This window comes from Micromesistius poutassou (genome assembly GCF_964030765.1).
Source record: "Micromesistius poutassou genome assembly, chromosome: 15".
Taxonomy (NCBI): domain Eukaryota; kingdom Metazoa; phylum Chordata; class Actinopteri; order Gadiformes; family Gadidae; genus Micromesistius; species Micromesistius poutassou.
Window position 1 is genome coordinate 1 of NC_140285.1, and position 24,861 is coordinate 24,861.

Below are 24,861 nucleotides of genomic sequence, written 5' to 3' on the forward strand. Positions count from 1 at the left end.
ATTCAGGGCGTTTAGCAGACGCTCGTGTCCAAAGCGACTTACACAAGAACACGACAATATACAGTAACAGTAAGGATGTCTATACAGTAAGGATGTTCATAGAACAGGTGCTGCCAAGCGCTCACGATTGTTAGGTTAACCCCGTCCACGTATACAAGAAAGACAGCTCGGTCTAGCTGCTACACAACGCTCTACTAGTACTATGTTTTTAAGTGCAAGGACGCGTGAGTGCGCGGCATGCAGTAAAGTCTCAATGCCTCCTCATCTAATTTAAATAAGACGATGTTTTGAAGCCGTCCGGCCTTAAAGGGCCCCTCTCATAACAGCGAGTCCCACTCGTGATGTCACAAGTGGGGTTTCCCTCCTCGCTGTGGACCGGCTACGCTCTACGTTCTACGTTCTATGTTCTACGTTGTGTGTTGTGTGTGGACCTCCGCAGGCAGCGGGACATCGACTTCGAGGAGTTCCTGGTCATGATGGTGCAGCAGCTGAAGGAGGACCAGGCGGGGAAGAGCGAGGAGGAACTCTCCGAGATCTTCCGCATCTTTGACAAGTAGGACGCCTGAGACCGACGGTTCAGGGCTGCTGGTGCTAGTCCGCAGTGGGTTAAGGGGCAAAGCATTGACAAAGCATTGACAAAGCATTGACAAAGCATTGGCAAAAGCATTGACAAAGCATTGACAAAGCATTGACAAAGCATTGGCAAAGCATTAACAAAGCATTGACAAACCATTGGCAAAGCATTGGCAAAGCATTGACAAAGCATTGACAAAGCATTGACAAAACATTGACAAAGCATTGACAAAGCATTGACAAAGCATTGACAAAGCATTGGCAAAGCATTAACAAAGCATTGACAAAGCATTGGCAAAGCATTGACAAAGCATTGACAAAGCATTGACAAAGCATTAACAAAGCATTGACAAAGCATTAACAAAGCATTGGCAAAGCATTGACAAAGCATTGACAAAGCATTAACAAAGCATTGGCAAAGCATTGACAAAGCATTGGCAAAGCATTGACAAAGCATTGACAAAGCATTGGCAAAGCATTGACAAAGCATTGACAAAGCATTGACAAAACATTGACAAAGCATTGACAAAACATTGACAAAGCATTGACAAAGCATTAAAAAACATTGACAAAGCATTGACAAAGCATTGACAAAGCATTGACAAAGCATTGACAAAGCATTGACAAAGCGTTTAGCAGCATGCTAAGCAGCATGCAGTCCAGGGCTGCTTATTAGCATCAGCAGCCCTGAACAGCATGCTGCTTAGCATGCTGCTAATGCTAGTCAGCAGTCAGTTAAAGGGCAAAGCATTAAAAACAAAAAAACATTAACAAAGCATTAGCATCATGCTAAGCAGCGTACTGTTGGCTGAACTACATGCTGCCTAGCATGCTGCTAACGCTTTGCTAATGCTAATTCATCAAAATACAAAGGGATTGTGAGTGAACAATAGTGTTATAATTAAGTGATCACCATTATTTTGTCCCCGGTCCCCTCATCGCCCTCTAGTGGCCCTCGGGGGAACTTCTCTTTAAACCTAGCGCAGGCATCATCGAAGATACCGATATTAAGGGCTTACTGAGCAGCATGGGTTTATTGAGCTCATACTCATTGTATACTGGAGTTCTGACCTTTTTATCAGGGTTCACTTAACTGATTTGTTACTTCATTAACTCTTTTAGAATTGGTAAGAGATATACTGGAGACAGGGCCGTTCTAGCTGTTTGGGGGCCCTATGCGAGATACTATTTGGGGGCCCCTAATATAAAATAAATAACTAAACTTACTTCAGTGTTTCCGCTAGATTTTTTGTAGCAGTGGTGCTGTGAGTTGGTAACCTAGCAACGCTAGGGGGTCCGGGGCATGGCCCCCCCCCCCCCCCCCCGGAAGAAAATTGTGAAAGGTAGTTCACGTTGAAGGTATGTTCATTCTAGTCATTCACTCATTCATCCATCCATTTTCCTTCATCGTTTACCGTGTAGTACAGCTATACTACCCACGCAGTGTGTTTCAGAGCACTGTGTGGGGCTGTGACGTCCCCCCCCCCCTCCCTCTGTGATTCCCCCGTGTGTCTCCGTGTGCGCAGAAACGGTGACGGCTTCATCGACCGCGAGGAGTTCGGCGACATCATCCACCAGACCGGGGAGCCCCTGGCCGAGGAGGACATCGACGAGATGATGGCCGACTCGGACGCCAACAAGGACGGACGGCTGGACTTTGACGGTGAGATGAGGGGGGGGGGCCTTGAGTGGGGAGCAGAGAGGGGAGGAGGAGGAGAGAGAGGGGAGGAGAGAGAGGGGAGGGGAGGAGAGAGAGGAGAGGGGAGGAGAGAGAGGAGGAGAGAGAGGGGAGGAGAGAGAGGAGAGGAGAGGAGAGAGGGGAGGAGAGAGGGGAGGAGAGAGGGGAGAGGAGGAGGAGAGGAGCAGAGAGGAGAGGAGCAGAGAGGAGAGGAGAGGAGAGGAGCAGAGAGAGGAGGAGGAGGAGAGAGGAGAGGAGAGAGAGAGCAGAGAGGAGAGAGAGAGCAGAGAGGAGAGGAGAGAGGAGCAGAAAGTTTATAAGATACAAAGTCAAGGATGCTAAGTTGTCTATATTGTCTATATTTTGTGTAATTTTAGAAAATGTCCGCAAGATCTGTGCGTGTCTGACTGTAGCGTTGTCATCTCACTAGGGGGCGCTGTCTGAGTCTGAGTGCCATGACAGCGACTGCCCTAGAGGGGGTGCTATAACAACAACAACCATACGTTTCTTTTATCTCCTCTGATGCTCCCTCAAATAGTTAGTAGAGCTCCTAATTAAAGTGAATTATAAAATAAATGTGTAAATGCAATTTTTTGGCCAGTAGGCATCAGTTGCAAGTTGTTTGGTGATGTGCTGTGTGTGGTTATGTTAAATCATGTTTTATGGTAGGTCCAAACTAAAATAATGGAGGCTTAAATTGTAGGATTTTAACTTATATATTTAACCCGTTACTTGTATGTCTTGTGTTTATGATGTGGTTGTTATACTCTTGACTGAGATTTGAGTTTCAAAGAGCTGTATTGGTATAGAACACATATATTTACTCCACAAAACCTGTCTGTCTGACTGACTGACTGACTGACTGTCTGTCTGTCTGTCTGTCTGTCTGTCTGTCTGTCTGTCTGACTGACTGACTGACTGACTGACTGTCTGTCTGTCTGTCTGTCTGTCTGTCTGTCTGTCTGACTGACTGACTGTCTGTCTGTCTGTCTGTCTGTCTGTCTGTCTGTCTGTCTGTCTGTCTGTCTGACTGACTGACTGACTGACTGACTGACTGTCTGTCTGTCTGTCTGTCTTTCGGTCTCCAGAGTTCCTGAGGATGATGGAGAACGTCCAGGAGCGTTAGAGAAGGGGCGAGCGACGGAGCTCTCCTCCGCCCGTGCGACCACCACCACGACCACGCCCGTGCGACCACGCCCGCTGACGGACCCCAGAGGACACTCCTCCTCCGCCCGACTCCACCCCCCGTGAATATTCACCGCTTCACCCCCAGAAGAGAGGAAGTGCTGAAGCCCAAGTCACACCATCAAGACCTCCCCCCACCCCAACCCCACCCACCCACGCCCCCCCAGGGGGGGGGGGGGGGGGGGCCACGGACACCGGGGGCCTCTATTAATACCCCTCCAAACCATTTTAAGATGATTCCCCCCCCCCTCCCACACGCCCCCCCACCCTCAGCTGTCTGCAGCCACGCAGCTGCTCCTTGAGAAATGAAATGCTACACCGCCCGCCACAGCCCCGCACCCACACCCCCCACCCACACCCACCCACCACCACCTCACCCACACCACCACAGCCCCGCACCCACACCACCCACCCACCCACCCACCACCACCTCACCACCACCGCCCGCCACAGCCCCGCACCCACACCCACACCCCTCACCCCCTCACCCACACCACCACCACCCCTCACCACCACCCCTCACCAGCACCACCACCGCCCCTCACCAGCACCAACACCCTTCTCCCACCACCACTTCCAACCACCCTAACTTTGCCCCAGCCCTCCCACTGCCTCCCTCTCCCTCCCTCCCTCCCTCCCATGTCTGTTGCGTTCTAAATAAACCAGCTTTACTCCTTCCACTGGTTCAGCCCTCCCTCTTATTGCTCCGTCTCCTACGTCACTTGCTGCTCCACCTCACTGCTCGGTGCCAGGCTCTACATCGCGTTGGTAGTTTGGTCGTTAGTAGGAGTCCTGATAGTAGTAGTAGTAGTAGTAGTAGTAGTAGTTGTTGTTGTTGTTAGTTTCTCGCTGCGTTAGCTGGTTGGTCGCAAGGTAGTAGCTGTTGGTTGCTAGGTCGTTTGTTTGCTAGGTTGTTGGTTTCTTGGTCGTTAGAAATTAGTTATTAGGTTTGGGGTCTGCGTCTACTCTCCTACTCTACTGTCCTACTCTACTGTCCTAAACTCTCCTACTCTACTGTCCTAAACTCTCCTACTCTACTGTCCTAAACTCTCCTACTCTACTGTCCTAAACTCTCCTACTCTACTCTCCTACTCTACTGTCCTAAACTCTCCTACTCTACTCCCCACTAGTGAACCTCTCTGTACGAGTGACTCCTTCCCTGCCTCCCCCCTGCCTCCCCCCTGACTCCATCAGCTCCAGAGACCCCCCCCCCCCCCCCCCCTCCCCACCCACCCTCATCACACCCCCACAAACCCTCCAGATCAGTGAGGTCACAGCCCCAGTCTCTCCATGGGGTCTGCTGGTGGTGGTGGTCTCCCAGTCCGGTGAGCTGGAGAGAGCTATGGGAGGTCTGATGATTCCACTGGCTGAGGAGCATCTCCCAGACCCTCTATCAGCCCTCACGTTACACACATCACAACTCCTCCCACCTCTCTCTCTCTCTCTTTTTCTCTCCCCCTCCCCCTTTCTCTCCCTCCCTCTCACTTTCTCTCTCTCTCTTTATCTCTCCCTCTCTCTTTATCCCTCCCTCCCTCTCTCCCCATCTCTCCCCCTCTCTCCCACTTTATCTTCCTCTCTCTCCCTTTAACCCTCTCCCTCTCTCTCCTTCTCTATCTCTCCCCCTCCCTCCCTCTCTATTTCCCTCCTTCTCTCTCCCGCTCCCTCTCTCTCTCTCTCTCTCTCTCTCTCCCTCCCTCCCTCCCTCTCTATTTCCCTCCTTCTCTCTCCCTCCCTCTCCCTCTCTCCCTCCCTCCCTCCCTCTCTCTATCTCTCTCTCTCTCTCTCCTTCCTTCTCTCTCTCTCTCTCTCCCTCTCTCTCTCTCTCCCTCCCTCCCTCTCTCTCTCTCTCTCTCCCTCTCTCCCCCTTCCTGGAGGAGCCAGCCACCTTATAAGGTGGGGTGTGTTGCAGGGCCCTAGGTGGGGCCCCGGGGCTGGGGGCCAGTGCGTCCCCTGCCCCCAGGGTCTTCTATTCAGGGCTCAGCCCAGAGGAGAGGGAGGGTCTCCGAGGTCTTGAGTTTCACCGAGAGGAGAAGCGGCGGGCCGTCGCTACAAGACGTCGTCCCTCCCTCACGTAGGAAAGCCCTTTCCAACGTCCACAACACACCAACGTTAAACCAACGTCAACGCTGCACCCTCACAGATCTGAGCACTACAACCCACACACACACACACACACACACACACACACACACATTCTCACTCTGAGCTCGCCAAAAAAACGGACGCCAGGGGTTTTCGGCGTCAACTGCTGACGCGAAAGGGGGCTCCTTGTGCGTCTTCATTCGACGCTGGAGGGTTGTAATCCCTCCACGGCGATATCTGACGCCCGGGGGAAAGCAGTGAGACTGCGTTGGTTAGATGGTGTGTGTGTGTGTGTGTGTGTGTGTGTGTGTGTGCTAGTGGTTGGGACTTGTAGTTCAAACTGTAGAAATAAGTAACACTAATAACACTCATTTATGTGAAACAATAGTCTCCCATATATACGAATATACTTTGTACCCCATTATGTAAGTAGTCAATTATGGCCCCCATTGCACTCCTAACCGTCCCTGGAAGTTGGGTTCCTCAGCGTTCCTTCTGAAGGCTCGTACCTTCATCATTAAGGGAGTTTTACCTCGGCCCCCTGGGGGGGGCCAGGGTTAGGGGCTGTGTTCATAAATACACGGCCTGTAAAGCCCCCTTCGGACTAACTGATTTAGAGCTGTGCGAATATAATGGACTTTCATTTTCAAAATCCGTGAATGACCAAATGTTTACATTATTGCGTGTTCACGTGCTCAGGGCAAGGGTAGGTGCTCAACAATAAGGCTCCGGATTGGTCGGGTCTGCAGAACCCCTAAAAGTTCAAGATTCTAATTCTGGAGAGCCGCGGGTGCCTGGGGGGCGTGGCCTGCGGGGCCCGTTTAAAGTGTGTGTGAACTCTGACTTCACGTCTAGTCTCTCTGTTGGGGTGCACGCGGATTGACCACTCCTTTTGCCTTTTTTTTCTGTGGATATTTGGGGGAACACTAATCCATAAACATGGTAAGAGCAACCGATTTGCGTCATGAACATATGAATGAATGGTTCCGAATGCGAGCACTGAGCACCGATATTGACGCACGTTACGTTATATGTGAAGTCCTATGTCAGTTTAGCGCATTGACTACAGATTGCTGACTTTAGATTAATAATACTTTTGATAGCCTATTAAGAGTTCAATCCGATCAATGCGCGGGCCTGCCTAACCAATGGATCTGCTGCGTTTCGTTTCCAAATTCCAAAACATTTCAGACTGAACGTTTTATTGTTATTTGTAAATAATCCAGAAATAAATCAAAAAAGTAATTGCAACACATGCATGACATCTGTTCAGCGCGATTCTGTTGGGGAAACTGTAAGTGAAAACCGGCAAGATATAATTAATAACATCGACAAAGCTGCTATTAATGGACACTAAAACTAAAACGGAATCACCTCTAAAGGAGAGTCTGATGAGGGAATGTGCTGGGGAGGGTTTCGGCTGACTGGGAGGGAGGGAGGGGGGGGGGGGAGTATAGGCTGACTGGGGGGGGCGGGGAGTTGGGGGGTATAGTTCAGCAACGTTAGCGCAGGAGCGCTTTCTGCTTAGGGGACGCATTCCGTGGGGTCGTGTGTCCATATCGCCATATACAGCGCGAGACGGAAATAGCCGGGTTGATTACCCCCCGTCTCTCTCTCTCTCCCCCCCCCCCCCCCCACCCCATGAGGCCCAATTAGTGCTAAACCCTCAAAACTAAACCAATACACATATGAACACACATAAGTGCCCCCATTGAAAACCTCACTTTAAGCGAGTTTCCAGGCATGCCAAAGATAATCCCGCGATAACTCCTGCATGGTGACAGGAATGTGAATGGGATAATATGTGATCGTTTCTGGCCACGAATGAGCGCATTTGAGGCGCATTCAAAGGAAAAAGAACAACGATAATAGGGATGAGTGTTGGTTATTAACAGATCGCCCTGCACAAGTTTAAAGCGCGTTTCTTTGTTTCCCCCAGACTGACGCGCAACAGGAGGCCCGCGGATACCTGAGCGATGAGATGCTTGCCGGTGAGTCCGAAGTCTCGCGGCTCTTCACGAAAACCCACCAGGCTGTCATATTCCACACAAAGCGCGTAAAACCTTTCTTTCGGTTTTCTGTGTGATCATCGTTTTTCTTTGTTCGGTTTCTTTCCCCCAGAGTTCCAGGCGGCCTTCAACATGTTCGACACAGACGGTGGCGGTGATATCAGCACCAAGGAGTTGGGTCAGGTGATGAGGATGTTGGGTCAGAACCCGACCCGAGAGGAGCTGGACGAGATCATCGAGGAGGTCGATGAGGATGGTGCGTCGTCACGAGTGTGAACATAAACACACATCAGCACGTGTAGAACAACCGCGATCGTTAAGACGGAGCCCCGTGCGTAATGGTTCACGATTACGCACAGACAGACGCAGCGCGCTGCTCTTAGCGCGCGGTGGATGTGATGATGATGATGATGAGCGTAACTTGACCATGGCCGTAGTAATCGCTATGAGGTCCGGAGCTCAGTAATTATTTGCATTTTTTATTTTTTTATTATAATTTTTGAAATATATAAATCGGCGCTATATAACTCTTTATTCAGGGGTTGATGTTGACGTTTACATTAAACACACACACACACACACACACACACGCACACACACACACACACACACACACACACACAAGATATACCATTTCAATAAAAGTATTTAAATACAGTAGAGTAGACCCTTTGTATGTATTTAATTATAGATAATGAGATTGCTCGTCCAGAAATGCAGAAAAAAATAATCCCCCGGCCCCTCACTAATGGCTCCGGCCTGACCCCCACTGCAGGCAGCGGAACCATCGACTTCGAGGAGTTCCTGGTGATGATGGTGAGGCTCCTAAAGGAGGACCAGGCCGGCAAGAGCGAGGACGAGTTGGCAGAGTGCTTCCGCGTGTTCGACAAGTACGTGTGTGTCCTCCTCCCCTCCGGTTCACGTCGCGTTTCGTCGTTTCGGCTCCACTTCCCCCCCCACGGGGTCTCACCGTGGCGCTTTGTTTGTCCCGCAGGAACGCCGACGGCTACATCGACCGGGAGGAGTTCGCGCTCATCATCCGTAGCACCGGGGAGCCCATCTCGGAGGACGAGATCGACGAGCTGCTCAAGGACGGAGACAAGAACGCCGACGGCATGCTGGACTACGACGGTACGGGCGTGACGTGACGTGACGAGACGAGACGTGACGAGACTCTAGCGTCATGACGGGGAGAGAACTAGTTATTACATATCGTGTTCCACACACGAAGTAAATAACGGAAATTAAGGATAGAGAATACAGTATATACTTTATACTTTATTATTATGTATATAATTAATAATTAATTGATTTAATTTATATAGCGCTTTTCTAGACACTCAAAGACGCTTTACAGTGAAGGGGGGACCTCACTAACCGCCACCAATGTGTAGCACCCACTTGGGTGATATATATATATATACACAATATTAACACAAAACGGGGATAAATATATTCATGTATACACAATATACACACACGAGATGTGCATCAAGTAGCAAAACTTTAATTGTCTTATTTTCCGATCCGTCTGAGACTCATCCCGTCCTCTCGTCTCCCGTCTCCAGAATTCCTCAAGATGATGGAGAACGTGCAGTAAAAGGACTTGTGGACATTCCTCCTCCTCCCCTCCACCCTCTGCTGGACCGCCGGTCCTCCACCCCCCCCCCCCCCCCTCCTCTCCTCCACCCTCCGCTGAGCCTCTCTGGTTCTCCACCCCAACCCCCCCCACCCCCCCCCGTCCATCTGGTTTATTTATACGGCTCGGTTCCTCTGCACAGACGCAGACGCCCTCAACAGACCGCCAGGGGGTGCCTGCCCGTGGGGGGGGGGGGCTCGCTTATGATTGGCCGCGGTGGTCCTGTCGACGCTGCAGGGCCACAGGAAGTTCCCCCCCCCCCCCCCCCCCCCCCCCCTCCAACTCTTGTGATCTATAGATGTCCCGCAGCTGTTGCCCGCTGGGTAGACCAACAACACCCAACACACTACTGTACCAAACACACAACCAACACAAAAGAGTCATTTGCATGACCGGAAGATAATAAATGAATTCACACATGCTCACTTGTAGTGGTCTGACGTACTTGTGGTCTGTATACGTTTGTAGTGAGAGGAACTTCAATAAACTCTTTGTTTCTTCTTTGGTTCCACGTTGTCTGACCCCCCCCCCCCCCCTCCGCCGCAACAGCATGGGTCCATAAGAATCATTTAAAGTTGACATACCGTACCACCAGGTGTGAGTGTGATTAGCCGTTGCAAGTCGTTTGGAAAAATCTGCCTCTTCTGACATCACGAGTGGGCGTGCCTACCAGCCTACCCTGTAGTAGTAGGACTGACTAACAAACGTTGTGGCAGATTTTCAAAACGGCTTGTAGCGGCTAATCACACTCGGCTAGCATGGATATTTTTTACCTCTTGATGACATTCTGTGGACTCCACAGTGTGGACCTCAACGTTTTAATTTAAGGTAACATTTGGTAAAACACAACACTGTACAATATAGGCTGAGACAGAATCAGAATCAGAAAACAGATTTCTGACATTTTAAAACAACGCTGGTAATCTAGAAAGATTATCTATTTTGTGTGAGGGGAGGAATTATCATAGCAGCCTAGCTAGCCAACGCAGGCTATTTAGCACTGACTAGCTTCTAGCACTACTGCTCCCGGCTAGCAGGCTAGCAGCTATGGCTAGCACTAAACATCAAAGCGCGCCGTGCTAAATCAAGGTCATTTCACTTACCTGAAACATGTGACAGATCATTGGCAGGGGCTGCTATGGTATCACTGGATGTTGGTTTAGTGAAGAAATGTCTAAAGTCCATGGTAATGTTTGTTACACACCCTGAGGCTACTTGAACAAGACTGCCGAGAGACGTCAATGTTTAGAACACTTTTAAGAATTTAGAGTTTAGAATGTATATGAATCTGTCTGTTGGCGGAATTCTACTTTTCTTGTTGCGGCGTGTTGAAATAGTCTGAGGGAAATTAAGGTTTTTGTTGTTTGACAATTTGCCCAGTAATGAGGCTTAATGTAATGTATAGGGAACATGGTGTCAGGGTTGTCGTAACTTAAAAATGATCCAGGGTTTTTGAAGTGAGATTCGGGGCTTCAGACCCAAAAGCCCTAACCCCCCCCCGCTCCGCTCCGCCCCTGCAGCCTATAAGAAGTAAGTCTGGGAGGAGTCTGAACTGGGAGGGGAGCTGGTCCGTTAGTTCAGTTCACACAGAAGAAGGCTAAGGTACTGTACTTAACTCTGTGATATATCATGAATATGCATAACTTTGAATCTTATCCATAGGTTGACGGTTAGTTTCTGTAAAAACACGTTAAAAATGTTAGTAAATGTATGGATGCTTAGCAATTTGTCAAAAATTTCTGTTGAATAATTGACCTGATTCTTGCTGTATACGGTACTGGTTAAACTGTGGACATTTGGGAACAAACCCAGAATCTTTCAGCTTAGAGTCAAGCGGTTGAGGTTAAAATACTTCTATTTCTTTTTCTTCTGATTTAGGATTAGTCCTAAATCACGTGTCCTTATGTGACTTGAAAGGTACTTAGGACCGAATGAACAGTTATTATATTTGAAGTGCGGTATTATGATTATATTATTCAGACAGGAAGATGTCCATCTTGGTTAGTGAAGGTGTTTAAACGTCATCTTGTACTTGGTCTTGTTCTCTGTGGGCCTGCATCAAAGATCTGGTTGTGATGTCATACGACATGAGGAAGTCCATATATGGACATGCCTTCAAAGTGGTTTAACCCGCACAGCGATCAGTAGGTATGATATCCGCACCGTAAACTTAATCTTGATTCATTTGAAGCCCTAAGAGACATTCTGTGTTGAATGCTGAATAGTTATTAAATAGTTCTTAGAAACCTCATCTCCAAATCTTCTCCCTCTTTGAGAATGAGAGGGTCTATGTGTGTCTAGCAAAGTCCACCCTGCCTCTCGTCCAAAGTTAACAGAGACAGAGATAATGAGCTCTTATGAAAGCAGAGAATAAACAATCACTGACTGTCCAGAGAAAAAATATGAGGTTGTGTCTGTGTCCAGGTCTCCAGTCTGCTATGGATGAGGAGGGAGAGGAGGGGGGTCCTACCTCTAAGACCACTCTGTCTGGGGAACATGGCCGCCAGAGCAAAGCTAAGAAGTAAGAAGAGGATCTCTCTGTCTGTGTCGTCCATTATGAGCTCAGCAGTGATATATCTAGATTCCATCATTAGTCTGAGTAACAGCTGTGTGTGTGTGTGTGTGTGTGTGTGTTGTGTTGAAGCCCAGAGCAGCAGCAGAGAGCAGACTCCCCTGGACCCAGCTGTGTCTCCATGAAGAGTGACCGCTCTATGGATCAACCTGGAACAACCTTTAAAGATGGAAATCAGTCTATTGAGAAGAGGTGAGGATTTATCAGAGATTATAAAAATTCAGCATCTATCAAACGTCCATAAATCCTGGTTCTTGTTTTTCTAGAAGAGTCCAGCAGGAGAGAGCAGACTCCCCTGGACCCAGCTGTGTCTCCTTGAAGAGTGACTGGTCTATGGATCAACCTGGAACAACCTTTAAAGATGGAAATCAGTCTATTGAGAAGAGGTGAGGATTTAAAAAATAAAAAATGAAATCTATCTCCAATCTAATAATCGATCAAACGTCCATAAATCCTGGTTCTTGATTTTCTAGAAGAGTCCAGCAGGAGAGAGCAGACTCCCCTGGACCCAGCTGTGTCTCCATGAAGAGTGACCGCTCTATGGATATACCTCCTGAATTTAAAGACAGTCAAAGAAGAAGAAAAAAAAAATCCAGAAAGAAGAGGTAGGAGGAACAGACGATGAAAACAGACCAGTTGGTTGTTATCTACCTCTACTGATACTGATGTTTACCAGGCTTTGTCAGGGCAAATAGATCCTGTGTGTGTGTGTGTGTGTGTGTGTGTGTGTGTGCGCGCGTGTGTGTGTGTGTGTGTGTGTGTGTGTGTGTGTGTGTTTTCCACAGACAACACCAGGATAGGTACAAGGTTACCAGTGAGACCAAACAGTACCAAACAGAGCTGATCAAGGTGTGAAAATATCCAACATGACATTTGACAGGAATTCCTCTACAGGAACATTAAAATGCATATCTTGTGGTTCTAATAGTCTCCAGGTTTCCCTCTTTAGACCAGCGGGACGTGAATCTAGGATAGATGCTTCTGATGTCCTCAGTTAGTTCAGAGTAAAAGTTCTTAATGTTTGTTCCGTTCCAGAGGGCTGAGGGCTACCCAGATTACCCACAATGCTCAGAGAGCCAGAGGGAGGAGGAGCAGGAGGTGGATGGTAAGAAGGAGGAGCAGAGGAGGCGCTCCATAGAGGGAGTGGTAGACATCACAAAGCTCTGCCTGATGGAGATGAACCAGGAGGAACCGGCCGACACAAGGGGCGGTAAGATATATCTTATTTTGAAAACAGAGCAGTAGGAAACTTTTATGTAAAAAAATAATATGCTGTTATTTTCGAGTTATGTAGGGTTATTGTGAGGGTATTGTAATGTCTGTAGCTAACTACTAACAGGCATAGATATTTGGACACGACTACAGGTGAGTTCTCAGTGTTCGGTTTATTCCCGGAACAGCCACTGCCAGTACAATGCAATGCATTCGTGTGTATATCTTCTTCTTCTACTTGGCACAGAACAATGCCCTAGGCTATGACACTGACCTCCTCAGGTCACTACCTGTCATTACAGGTATAACATTTCAGGTTAAATGGTTTGATCCAGATATGCAGGGTTATTGAGGGGGTATCAGGTTCAATGGTTTGTTTCAGATATGTATGGTTATTGTGGGGGAATCTTTCCTCTGATTCACTATCATTATAACATTATTATTATCGTTAGACAAATCATATTGCTGGGGAAATAACAGAATTATCCTGAACATTTTGAATCTGTTACATGCAGTACTTGTCATGACCAACCTCTCCGACCACAAGTAACAGGAATTTTGAAATGTGTCCAATTAAGTCATCATCCACTAACTGATCTCTTCTGGTGTTTTGTTATTTAGGAACTGATGCTATTTATTGCCAACATAAAATCAAGTCGCATCTGATGGAGAAATTCAGGTGTGAGTTTGAGGGAATCGCTAAAGCTGGACAGCCAACAGGTCTGAATGACTTCTACACAGAGCTCTTCATCACAGAGAGAGGCAGTGGAGAGGTCAACCAGGAACATGAGGTCAGACTGATTGAAACAGCTTCCAGGAAACTAGCCAAGGAGGAAACACCGATCAAATGTGAAGACATATTTAAACCCTTACCTGGACAAGATAAACCAATCAGGACAATAATGACAACTGGAGTGGCCGGCATTGGTAAAACTGTCTTAACACACAAGTTCACTCTGGACTGGGCAGAAGGCAAAACCAACCACGACATACACTTCACATTTCTCTTGACTTTCAGAGAGCTGAATTTACTGAAAGGGAAAGAGTTTAGCTTGGTGGAACTTCTTCATCACTTATTTATTGAAACCAAAGAAGCAGCAATCTGCAGATACGACCGGTTCCAAGTTGTCTTCATCTTGGATGGTCTGGATGAGTGCCGACTGCCTCTGGACTTCCAGAACAACCCGATCTGGACTGATGTCACAAAGTCCACCTCGGTGGACGTGCTGCTGACAAACCTCATCAGGGGCGACCTGCTTCCCTCCGCTCGCATCTGGATAACCACACGCCCTGCGGCAGCCAATCAGATCCCTGCTGAGTGTGTTCACATGGTGACAGAGGTGAGAGGCTTCAACGACTCACAGAAGGAGGAGTACTTTCGGAAGAAATTCGGAGATGAGACACTGGCCAGCACAATCATCTCCCACGTCAAGAAATCACGAAGCCTCCACATCATGTGTCACATCCCAGTCTTCTGTTGGATCACTGCAACAGTTCTGGAGGACTTCTTCCAACCCTCCCAGAGAGGAAAAGAGATGCCCAAGACCATGACTCAGATGTACAGCCACTTCCTGAGGGTTCAGTCCATACAGGGGGACATGAAATACCATGGGAGAGCTGAAACAGATCTAGACTGGAGATCAGAGAGCAGGGAGATCATTGCTTCTCTGGGAAAACTGGCTTTTAACCAGCTGGAGAAAGGCAACATGATCTTCTATGAGGCAGACCTGGCAGAGTGTGGCATCAACATCAGAGCAGCCTCAGTGTACTCAGGTGTGTTCACCCAGATCTTTAAAGAGGAGCGTGGGCTTGTACTGGACAAGGTGTTCTGCTTTGTCCATCTGAGCATCCAGGAGTTTCTGGCTGCCCTTTATGTCCTTCTGTCCTTCAATAATGGTGTCAATCTACTCTCAGAAGGAGCAGCTACCTCCTGGAAAAATGAGATCTTGCTCTACCAGAGTGCTGTGGACAAGGCCTTACAGAGCGAGAACGGACACCTGGACTTGTTCCTCCGCTTCCTCCTGGGCCTCTCTCTGGAGACCAATCAGAATCTCCTACGAGGTCTGCTGGGACAGACAGGAAGTAAATCACTGACCACTTGGATTAAACAACGTCTGCTTTGGCTGACAGGAAGACTGCCCAATCAGAGAACAGTATGTTACATCAAGGAGAAGATAAAAGGAGATCTCTCTCCAGAGAAAAGCATCAATCTGCTCCACTGTCTGAATGAGCTGAACGACCGTTCTCTAGTGGAGGAGATCCAACAGTCCCTTACATCAGGAAGTCTCTCCATGGCATCTCTGTCTCCTGCTCAGTGGTCAGCTCTAGTCTTCATCTTACTGTCATCAGAAGAGGAGCTGGAAGTGTTTGACCTGAAGAAATACTCTGCATCAGAGACGGGTCTTCTGAGGCTGCTGCCAGTGGTCAAAGCCTCCAAAACATCTCTGTAGGTTGACTAATAATTAAGCAATAGATCACGACAGCCTTTGGAATGTTCTCATTATACCACAGTTAAGGGGCGTTGTTCGTCCCGACTTAACTGTGGTATAATGACAACATTTCACTGACTGAAGTGATCTATTGGTTTTATAAAACGGTTACGTAAGTATGGCGAAATGAAAGTCATAGACACCCTCAATTTTGAAAAAGTGAGAAAGTCGGAAAAGCATTTTTTTAACGAATACAAAAATGTAGTCCCTCCTGGCTGCCTGCAAAGTGCGCAGCGGTTGCTATGCAACACGCTGTAGCGTCCTTCAGAGAGAAGGCTAGATACGGTAGCTTGGTTCACCGGCAATTTAGCCTACTATCGAGCAGTTCACTCACCGTGTGCCTATTGCTTTACAACATTTCCACCCCCTCCAGCAATCAACATATTTTTAGGCTTCAGTAAACTGTGCTATTGCTATTATATATAAATAAAAAACAGTTCAAGTTAGGCGCGGAGTGATAGTGAACTCTGTAAACTGAATGGGCGTCATAGCTGTGTGTATACGCTCATTATACAACAGTTAGGAACCAATCAGATTGCTTGATTTAAGCCACCCGTTTTATAACATGTATTACAATACACACAACACAATATACATAATACTAGAAAAAAGTTTATGATACTATACAAAACATCTCTGTTGCTATATATATATATACATACAACACAATTTACATAATACTACAATAAAAGGTCATATTAATGTACAAAACAATTTTCAAGCACATCTTTTCAATATTTAATATTTTCTTTTCAATATTTATCTAACATTTAAGGATCTAATGTACTGACTATATATTATTTTATTCACAGTTCCTAACATGTTCTGTTTATTTTGTGTGAAGGCTGAATGGCTGTGATCTGTCAGAGAGTTGCTGTGAAGATCTGGCCTCAGTTCTCAACTCCAGCTCCTCTAGTCTGAGAGAGCTGGACCTGAGTAGCAATGATCTGCGGGATTCAGGAGTGAAGCTGCTCTCTGCTGGACTGGCGAGTCCACACTGTACACTGGAAACTCTCAGGTCAGTTTTACTCAATGTGCTGTGACATTTTTTAATTGTAATATTCCCTAGTGATACATTTTTACTGTAATACTCTCACATAGCCATATCCAGTAGCACCAAGCATAGTTTAGAGGTAATTTCCCCTCCTAATCGCCTGAGGGCAGCACTGAACACATTTGACAAAGTTACAAAACATTTACACTAGGGGCAGCAACGGACACACAGAGGAAGTGAGAAACCCAAAGAAGAACACCTGGGATACATAAACTCAGACTCCGCCTTTGGAAGACAGAATCTCTCGGCGGCGTATCCTGAATGCTAAGCTTTGAGACGCTCCGCGCGTGTTATGTACTATCCCTCTCCTTTTGTTTCATAGACGATAGATAATAGACCAATAACCTTAACCAAATAAAGTGAGTTAAAAGCGACCCTGTCTCGGCGGCCTTTCCTGGACCAAAATCCACAACAGTGCAAACAGTTACACCACAACTTCCATATATTTTATATCTTATAACTCAGTACCAGTGATGACCATTCATTCCAAACTTTGGTATCATTCGAAAGGAAACACCTTGGTGTTTAGGTGGATATTCTAATCAATCCATATGCTTGCAAGTTTTAAATTATTAATATAAACATGAACGGAGAATATAATAATAGTAAAACATATATTTGCGTACAACTACCACATCAATGCACACAAATCATTATTGTTCATCACTGTAACTGCACTCGTGCTCAGTAGTTCTCTGATCACAAGACCAATAGCTTTGCGTTCCCACCAAAAGTGGCACGAATATTTGCACGTGTTTGCGCGAGTTTGATCATGCAAAGTACCAGAGATGTCAGAGAACCCAGAGCAGTCGTTTCAGATTCATAATATCATCCGGAGGCGCACACAGCTTTGGGCCTTGATATTATATATTATATATATAGATATTATATTATATCGATATAGAGTCCGCAAACAGCAACAATCACTTTCTTCTCCATGTTGCGGATCACTCTGGACTTCAGGGAGTGAATGGTGATAGGCTGTCACGACCAAGCACTAGAACTTCACAAATATTCAATATTTTACACCCAATATTGACGAAAAAAATAAGGATCTAATGTATTGATTAGTTAAATTAATAAAAAATTCTAATTAAAGATGTCAACACAACTCCTTTATTGTGTGGAAAGTAAAAGGGCTATGTTATTTTAATCAAAGTTTGTAACATGTTCTGTTTATTTTGTCTGAAGGCTGAATGGCTGTCGTCTGTCAGAGAGATGCTGTGAAGGTCTGGCCTCAGTTCTCAGCTCCAACTCCTCTAGTCTGAGAGAGCTGGACCTGAGCAAGAATGATCTGCAGGATTCAGGAGTGAAGCTGCTCTCTGCTGGACTGGGGAGTCCACACTGTACACTGGAAACTCTCAGGTCAGTTTTACTCAATGTGCTGTGACATTTTTTAATTGTAATATTCCCTAGTGATACATTTTTACTGTAATACTCTCACATAGCCATATCCAGTAGCACCAAGCATAGTTTAGAGGTAATTTCCCCTCCTAATCGCCTGAGGGCAGCACTGAACACATTTGACAAAGTTACAAAACATTTACACTAGGGGCAGCAACGGACACACAGAGGAAGTGAGAAACCCAAAGAAGAACACCTGGGATACATAAACTCAGACTCCGCCTTTGGAAGACAGAATCTCTCGGCGGCGTATCCTGAATGCTAAGCTTTGAGACGCTCCGCGCGTGTTATGTACTATCCCTCTCCTTTTGTTTCATAGACGATAGATAATAGACCAATAACCTTAACCAAATAAAGTGAGTTAAAAGCGACCCTGTCTCGGCGGCCTTTCCTGGACCAAAATCCACAACAGTGCAAACAGTTACACCACAACTTCCATATATTTTATATCTTATAACTCAGTACCAGTGATGACCATTCATTCCAAACTTTGGTATCATTCGAAAGGAAACACCTTGGTGTTTAGGTGGATATTCTAATCAATCCATATGCTTGCAAGTTTTAAATTATTAATATAAACATGAACGGAGAATATAATAATAGTAAAACATATATTTGCGTACAACTACCACATCAATGCACACAAATCATTATTGTTCATCACTGTAACTGCACTCGTGCTCAGTAGTTCTCTGATCACAAGACCAATAGCTTTGCGTTCCCACCAAAAGTGGCACGAATATTTGCACGTGTTTGCGCGAGTTTGATCATGCAAAGTACCAGAGATGTCAGAGAACCCAGAGCAGTCGTTTCAGATTCATAATATCATCCGGAGGCGCACACAGCTTTGGGCCTTGATATTATATATTATATATATAGATATTATATTATATCGATATAGAGTCCGCAAACAGCAACAATCACTTTCTTCTCCATGTTGCGGATCACTCTGGACTTCAGGGAGTGAATGGTGATAGGCTGTCACGACCAAGCACTAGAACTTCACAAATATTCAATATTTTACACCCAATATTGACGAAAAAAATAAGGATCTAATGTATTGATTAGTTAAATTAATAAAAAATTCTAATTAAAGATGTCAACACAACTCCTTTATTGTGTGGAAAGTAAAAGGGCTATGTTATTTTAATCAAAGTTTGTAACATGTTCTGTTTATTTTGTCTGAAGGCTGAATGGCTGTCGTCTGTCAGAGAGATGCTGTGAAGGTCTGGCCTCAGTTCTCAGCTCCAACTCCTCTAGTCTGAGAGAGCTGGACCTGAGTAAGAATGATCTGCAGGATTCAGGAGTGAAGCTGCTCTCTGCTGGACTGGGGAGTCCACACTGTACACTGGAAACTCTCAGGTCAGTTTTACTCAATGGTCAAACAGTTACACCACAACCTCCATATATTTTATATCTTATAACTCAGTACCTGTGATGACCATTCATTCCAGACTTTGGTATCATTGGAAAGGTAACACCTTGGTGTTTAGGTGGATATTCTAATCCATCCATATGCTTGCAAGTTTTAAATTATTAATATAAACATGAACACAGAATATAATAATAGTAAAACATATCTTTGCGCACAACTACCACATCCATGCACACAAATCATTATTGTTATCACTGTAACTGCACTCGTGCTCAGTAGTTCTCTGATCACAAGACCAATAGCTTTGCTTTCCCACCAAAAGTGGCACAAATATTTGCACGTGTTCACGCAAGTTTGATCGTGCAAAGTACCAGAGATGTCAGAGAACCCAGAGCAGTCATTTCAGATTCATAATATCATCTGGAGGCGCACACAGCTTTGGGCCGTGATGTTATGCATTATATATATACTGTAGATATTATATTATATCGATATAGAGTCCGCAAACAGCAACAATCACTTTCTTCTCCATGTTGCGGATCACTCAGGGAGTGAACGCTGATAGGCTGTCACAACCAAGCACTAGGACTTCACAAATATTCAATATTTTACACCCAATATTGAAGAAAAATAAGGATCTAATGTATTGATTAGTTAAATTAATAAAACATTCTAATTAAAGATGTCAACACAATTGCTTCATTATGTGGAAAGTAAAAGAGGTATGTTATTTTAATCAAAGTTTCTAACATGTTCTGTTTATTTTGTCTGAAGGCTGAATGGCTGTTGTCTGTCAGAGAGTTGCTGTGAAGCTCTGGCCTCAGTTCTCAGCTCCAACTCCTCTAGACTGAGAGAGCTGGACCTGAGCTTCAATGATCTGCAGGATTCAGGAGTGAAGCGGCTCTCTGCTGGACTGGGGATTCCACACTGTACACTGGAAACTCTCAGGTCAGTTTTACTCAATATGCAAACAGATACACCACAACTTCCATATCAGAGGACTTTTGACAGATTCACATCAAGAAAAGTAATAAATGATTAATCCAGAGGGAAATGGCTGTGCAACAGTTGTGATATAAAAGTGGAGAAGAAATACAAGAAAATAAAACAAGTAACAAAATGCAACAAAGTGCAAAGCACAATATAATAAAGAAGCACTATATGAAAGATAAATAAAGTACAACAGTAACTAAATGCAACAGTGCCACAAAAACGACAATTAGCGTAGGTATATATAGGTATGGTAGGTATATATAATATACAACAATACACAAGTTTGCTGCATAAGTTAAAATAAGTACAACTAAATACAACTAAGTACAACTAAATATGGTGCAAAGCAATTGTTTAAAGTGATATAGTGATAAAGTGACAAAATTGCATCAGCATAGTACACACAAAAAGGTGATTAAGTGATATGATGGCTAAAATGATAAAGTGACAGAGTGACATTAGGATGCCTTGCCTCGTGTGTGTGTGTGTGTGTGTGTGTGTGTGTGTGTGTGTGTGTGTGTGTGTGTGTGTGTGTGTGTGTGTGTGTGTGTGTGTGTGTGTGTAGCTTGTCTTGCTGCCTGGTCACACAGGAAGGCTGTGCTTCTCTGGCCTCAGCTCTGAGCTCCAACCCCTCCCATCTGAGAGCGCTGGACCTGAGCTACAATCACCCAGGAGACTCTGGAGCTGCGCTGCTCTCTGCTGCACTGGATGATCCACGCTGGAGACTGGACACTCTCAGGTATGGAGAGGACAGCTCACCTCTCAGGGACAATGTCTCGTACTAGGATTCATCCAGCTAATGGATGTTGTGGTTTGAAAACGCAGCTTCACATGTTGTGTAGAAAGTGATGAGACAGCCGATAATGAAGGTGAATGTTTCAACATGCTGCTCTCACTTTGTTCCCCCCCCAGTGTGGAGCACGGTGGAGTGTGGAGGCTGAAACCAGTTCCACAGAGGTGTAAGTGTCCTTTTCATTTGCTCTGTCACAACACACGTTAACTATAGAGAAATATGGAAATATGGAAAGTCCATCCACACAGAAGGAGGTGACGACAGTTCCAAATGTGTACTATGAGCAATATGCTCATCATGCTGAATATTTCAATTTACAGTATAATATGTGTATGTCAGGTTAGTACTGCGGGAGTAAATGCAATTTATATGTTTTCGATGTTTCAATGTTTTGACTGGGACAGCCACTCACACACATGGGATTTGCTATTCACTTAAACAATCTAAAGTCAAGGCACACTCCGCCACTATAGTACCTATCATACGATATTATTTTGTCATTCTATGTTAAGGTTCTAGTGTACTAGTGATGATGATGAAGAATTTTTCAGCAGCTAATCATGTCTTGTTCTCCCATCAGATGCCTGTGAACTCACACTGGACCAAAACACAGTCCGCAGACAACTCTTTCTGTCTGAGTACAACAGAAAGGTGATTTTGGTTGAAGAGGACCAGTCGGATCCTGATCACCTACAGAGATTTAACTCCTGGGTGTGGTGTAGAGAGGCTCTGACTGACCGCTGTTTCTGGGAGGTAGAATGGGAAGGACGTGTTGATATAGGAGTGGCCCACAGAGAAATCCAAAGGTTTGGATTGGTAGAGTCCTGGAGTCTTGTTTGTCATGATGGTGATGATAGTGGTGGTGGTTACTCTTGCCACGTGAACGGTAACGATATAGATCTAGACATTAGAACCTCCCCAGCTGGCTCTAACAGAGTAGGAGTGTATCTGGACCGGCCTGCTGGCACTCTGTCCTTCTACAGAGTGTCCCCAGGTGTAGGAGGGTCCTCAGACACACTGACACACATCACCACGTTCCACCACACCTTCACCCAGGAGGACCTCTACCCTGTGTTTGGGTTTTGGTCGGTGGGGGCCTCAGTGTTGTTGTGTCGGTTGTAGCCACACACACACACACACATATACACACACACACACATGTATCAACACACATATATACAGGCACACACACACATGTATATAAACACACATACATACACACGTGAATGCACACACGCACATTCACATACACACACACACACACACACACATTGTGTTTGGTTGATTTTAATACAAAGTCTATATTTCTAAAGTCATATGCATTTAAAATACAGATTGATGGTAAATCAAAACATGTTATAATACTTATAATACATACTACAATATTTGATATATATATTTTCCAGCATTAACAGTTTTATACTAAAGGTCCTGATAGCAGTTTATATATATAGATAGATAGATAGATAGATAGATAGATAGATAGATAGATTTACTTTATTGATCCCAAGCTGGGAAATTGCAGTGTAGCAGCAGCATTACACACAGTAACAATACAAATAGGGAGAAACAACCTTGACATATATATAAAAAAGAGGCAATATAAAATGTAATATAAAAAATGTATAAATAAGCAGTATAATTGTAGTGCAAGTAGAAAGTATAAATATACGGTGCAAGTGAACAGATAAAACAAGGTGCTTTAAGACTGTATTATTATTATTATGACCAGAGTTGTAGCTGTCTGACCACTGTGTGATGGAGAGGGTGCTGATCATTGTCTATGATGGATAGCAGTTTATTCAGTGTTCTCCTCCCCACCACGGACTCAAAAGACTACAGCCTGAGACCAAGTACAGAGCCAGCCTTCTTGATAATTTTATGTTATATATTAAGTCTGTTGGTGTCGCTAACTCTGATGCTGCTGCCCCAACACACAGCAGCAGAGAAAATGGTGCTGGAAACAAACAATATTGTGATAAGCCTAACATGGAATCTGATTTAAAGCTGATTTAATATTATATTCATAATGCAAGCGGTCTGTGAAAAGCTATTGATCTTGTGAATGACTTTAAAGTAAACTGAATATTGAATCCTTGTGTTCTGTTGGGAACAACACAACAGCAGAACATGTTCAGTTATTATAGATATGTGCACACCTGTTTATGATTAGTAATGTTCTTCTGTTGTTTGAGTCCTTGTGTTTATTGTGTACATGTAAGGGACTATTTTTATCTTGTACTGGTTAATAAAGGATAATGGTGATAAACAACTCAGTGGATCAACTGAATGTTCTTGTGTGTTCAGCAGAGGATCAGTTTACACTTTAAGGTCGGGGGTTCACTAAATGAAAAGCAACAACAGAGGCTTCGTCTACACAAACAGTATTAATCAGGATAACCAGCAAGTGCATTTCCACATCCGACTCATACGCCCGATGAGTGACAGAATACGGAGAGAATCCTAGAAACGACCCAATAGGAAACGGACCCCAGCTATTGGCGTCTCTCCAGAGACGAGAGAACAAGACCAAGTACAAGATGACGTTTAAACACCTTCACTAACCAAGATGGACATCTTCCTGTCTGAATAATATAATCATAATCTCGCACTTCAAATATAATAACTGTTCATTCTGTCCTAAGTACCTTTAAAGTCACTGTTAAAGGACACTTGTGATTTAGGACAAATCTTGAAACAGAAGAAAAATAATAGAAGTATTTCAACCTCAGCCGCTTGACTCTATGCTGAAAGATTCTGGGTTTCGATCCCAAATATCCACAGTCTAACCAGTACCGTATATAGCAAGAATCAAGTCAATTATTCAACAGTCATTTTGACAAATTGCTAAGCAGGTTTATGCACCACCTCCCCGTCCAACAGGACCCTGAGCCTCCGTGTTGAAGCACACAGAGGTCTGTGTCTGAGGCGCTGGTGCTGAGCTGAAGGAGGAGGAGGAGGAACCTCTCCTCTGCCTGGGTGTGCGTGCCGAGAGGGCCCATGCAGGGCCACCGCACCGCAGAATCAGACCAGAGCTCGTCCTTCACCTCATCCTCTGTTTCCCCAGTTGACATTGTATAGATTCTGCTGATTTATACGTTCACAGTGAAGTGAATAAAATGTTCATGTCTTTAAAGGATGGAGGAGGATTCTACATGGAGGTGTTCACTAGAAACAGAGAAGAGGAAACATATTCTACTTCATGTCTATTCCTTATGTTTATTAGTCTCTTCAGTGATAACATGGTGTTTATGTTCCTGTTGGTTCTGCTGTAAAGAATGAGCTGCATCAGTGACATGTCTCTACAGGCTGGTTGAACTATCAAGTGTTGTTTTTCTCTGAGCTTCTACACATCACAGCTCTCTGTCCATTGTTCATATTTTAATGAAGCGATTATTCTTGATCATGTGGTAGATAAACCACATTTAACACTATAACTTAAATAAGAGAGTTCGAGGAGACCGGAGCAAGAATGACAAAATACTTTATTTTTACTCGCGAAAAAGTAAGAGCAAAGCCGAGTTGGTTTGACAAAGAACTGGAGAGCTGGTCACGGGCCCCTCCTTATATCTCCCTTTCTGTCCATCAAGAATGTTGTTATTTACGATATCTCCTGCACACACCATGTCTAACTAGTTTCACAATATGTTGTTTTTCTAGTTTCCCTCCTGGCCCGCATCCTGCCTCCCAGGAATTTTTGTGAATGATTCGCAGCAACAGTTTTACGACACTAGAATGGGGTGTCCGGCTTGTCCTTGCCCCTAGACTAACCTCAGGTCAGTGGCGGAGCCAGACTTTTTTTC

The 24,861-nt window shown here is 45.2% G+C and overlaps 2 protein-coding genes and 1 pseudogene across 3 annotated transcripts; all 3 read left to right on the forward strand.

Moving 5' to 3' along the window:
* The first annotated feature begins 341 nt into the window (after positions 1 to 341).
* Positions 342 to 3,611, forward strand: LOC311359665 (troponin C, skeletal muscle pseudogene; annotated as a pseudogene). The gene is made up of 3 exons (XR_014684186.1): positions 342 to 553; positions 2,100 to 2,236; positions 3,340 to 3,611. The product of XR_014684186.1 is annotated as a troponin C, skeletal muscle pseudogene (transcript).
* A 2,739-nt stretch (positions 3,612 to 6,350) lies between these two features.
* On the forward strand, positions 6,351 to 9,667 carry LOC311360210 (troponin C, skeletal muscle-like). The gene is made up of 6 exons (XM_084480296.1): positions 6,351 to 6,460; positions 7,458 to 7,509; positions 7,640 to 7,783; positions 8,303 to 8,417; positions 8,522 to 8,658; positions 9,096 to 9,667. The coding sequence occupies exons 1-6, from the start codon at positions 6,458 to 6,460 to the stop codon at positions 9,125 to 9,127; spliced, it is 483 nt and encodes a 160-aa protein (XP_084336422.1). The 5' UTR covers positions 6,351 to 6,457; the 3' UTR covers positions 9,128 to 9,667.
* A 1,927-nt stretch (positions 9,668 to 11,594) lies between these two features.
* Positions 11,595 to 23,339, forward strand: LOC311359205 (uncharacterized protein). The gene is made up of 14 exons (XM_084479187.1): positions 11,595 to 11,687; positions 11,811 to 11,930; positions 12,005 to 12,124; positions 12,212 to 12,343; positions 12,524 to 12,587; positions 12,774 to 12,948; positions 13,572 to 15,396; positions 16,284 to 16,457; positions 17,685 to 17,858; positions 19,086 to 19,259; positions 20,047 to 20,220; positions 20,831 to 21,004; positions 21,178 to 21,224; positions 21,639 to 23,339. Exons 1-14 carry the CDS (start codon positions 11,605 to 11,607, stop codon positions 22,178 to 22,180), a joined length of 3,978 nt encoding a protein of 1,325 aa, XP_084335313.1. The 5' UTR covers positions 11,595 to 11,604; the 3' UTR covers positions 22,181 to 23,339.
* The last annotated feature ends 1,522 nt before the right edge of the window (positions 23,340 to 24,861 follow it).

Bases quoted from the DNA above. Each gene is read 5' to 3' on its own strand.
- LOC311359205 (XM_084479187.1), top strand. From the start codon at position 11,605: ATGGATGAGGAGGGAGAGGAGGGGGGTCCTACCTCTAAGACCACTCTG. The intron at 11,931-12,004 runs GTGAGGATTTAT...TTGTTTTTCTAG, and splicing joins AATCAGTCTATTGAGAAGAG to AAGAGTCCAGCAGGAGAGAG. The intron at 16,458-17,684 runs GTCAGTTTTACT...TTTTGTCTGAAG, and splicing joins TGTACACTGGAAACTCTCAG to GCTGAATGGCTGTCGTCTGT.
- LOC311360210 (XM_084480296.1), top strand. The intron at 7,510-7,639 runs GTGAGTCCGAAG...TCTTTCCCCCAG, and splicing joins GAGCGATGAGATGCTTGCCG to AGTTCCAGGCGGCCTTCAAC. The intron at 7,784-8,302 runs GTGCGTCGTCAC...CCCCCACTGCAG, and splicing joins CGAGGAGGTCGATGAGGATG to GCAGCGGAACCATCGACTTC.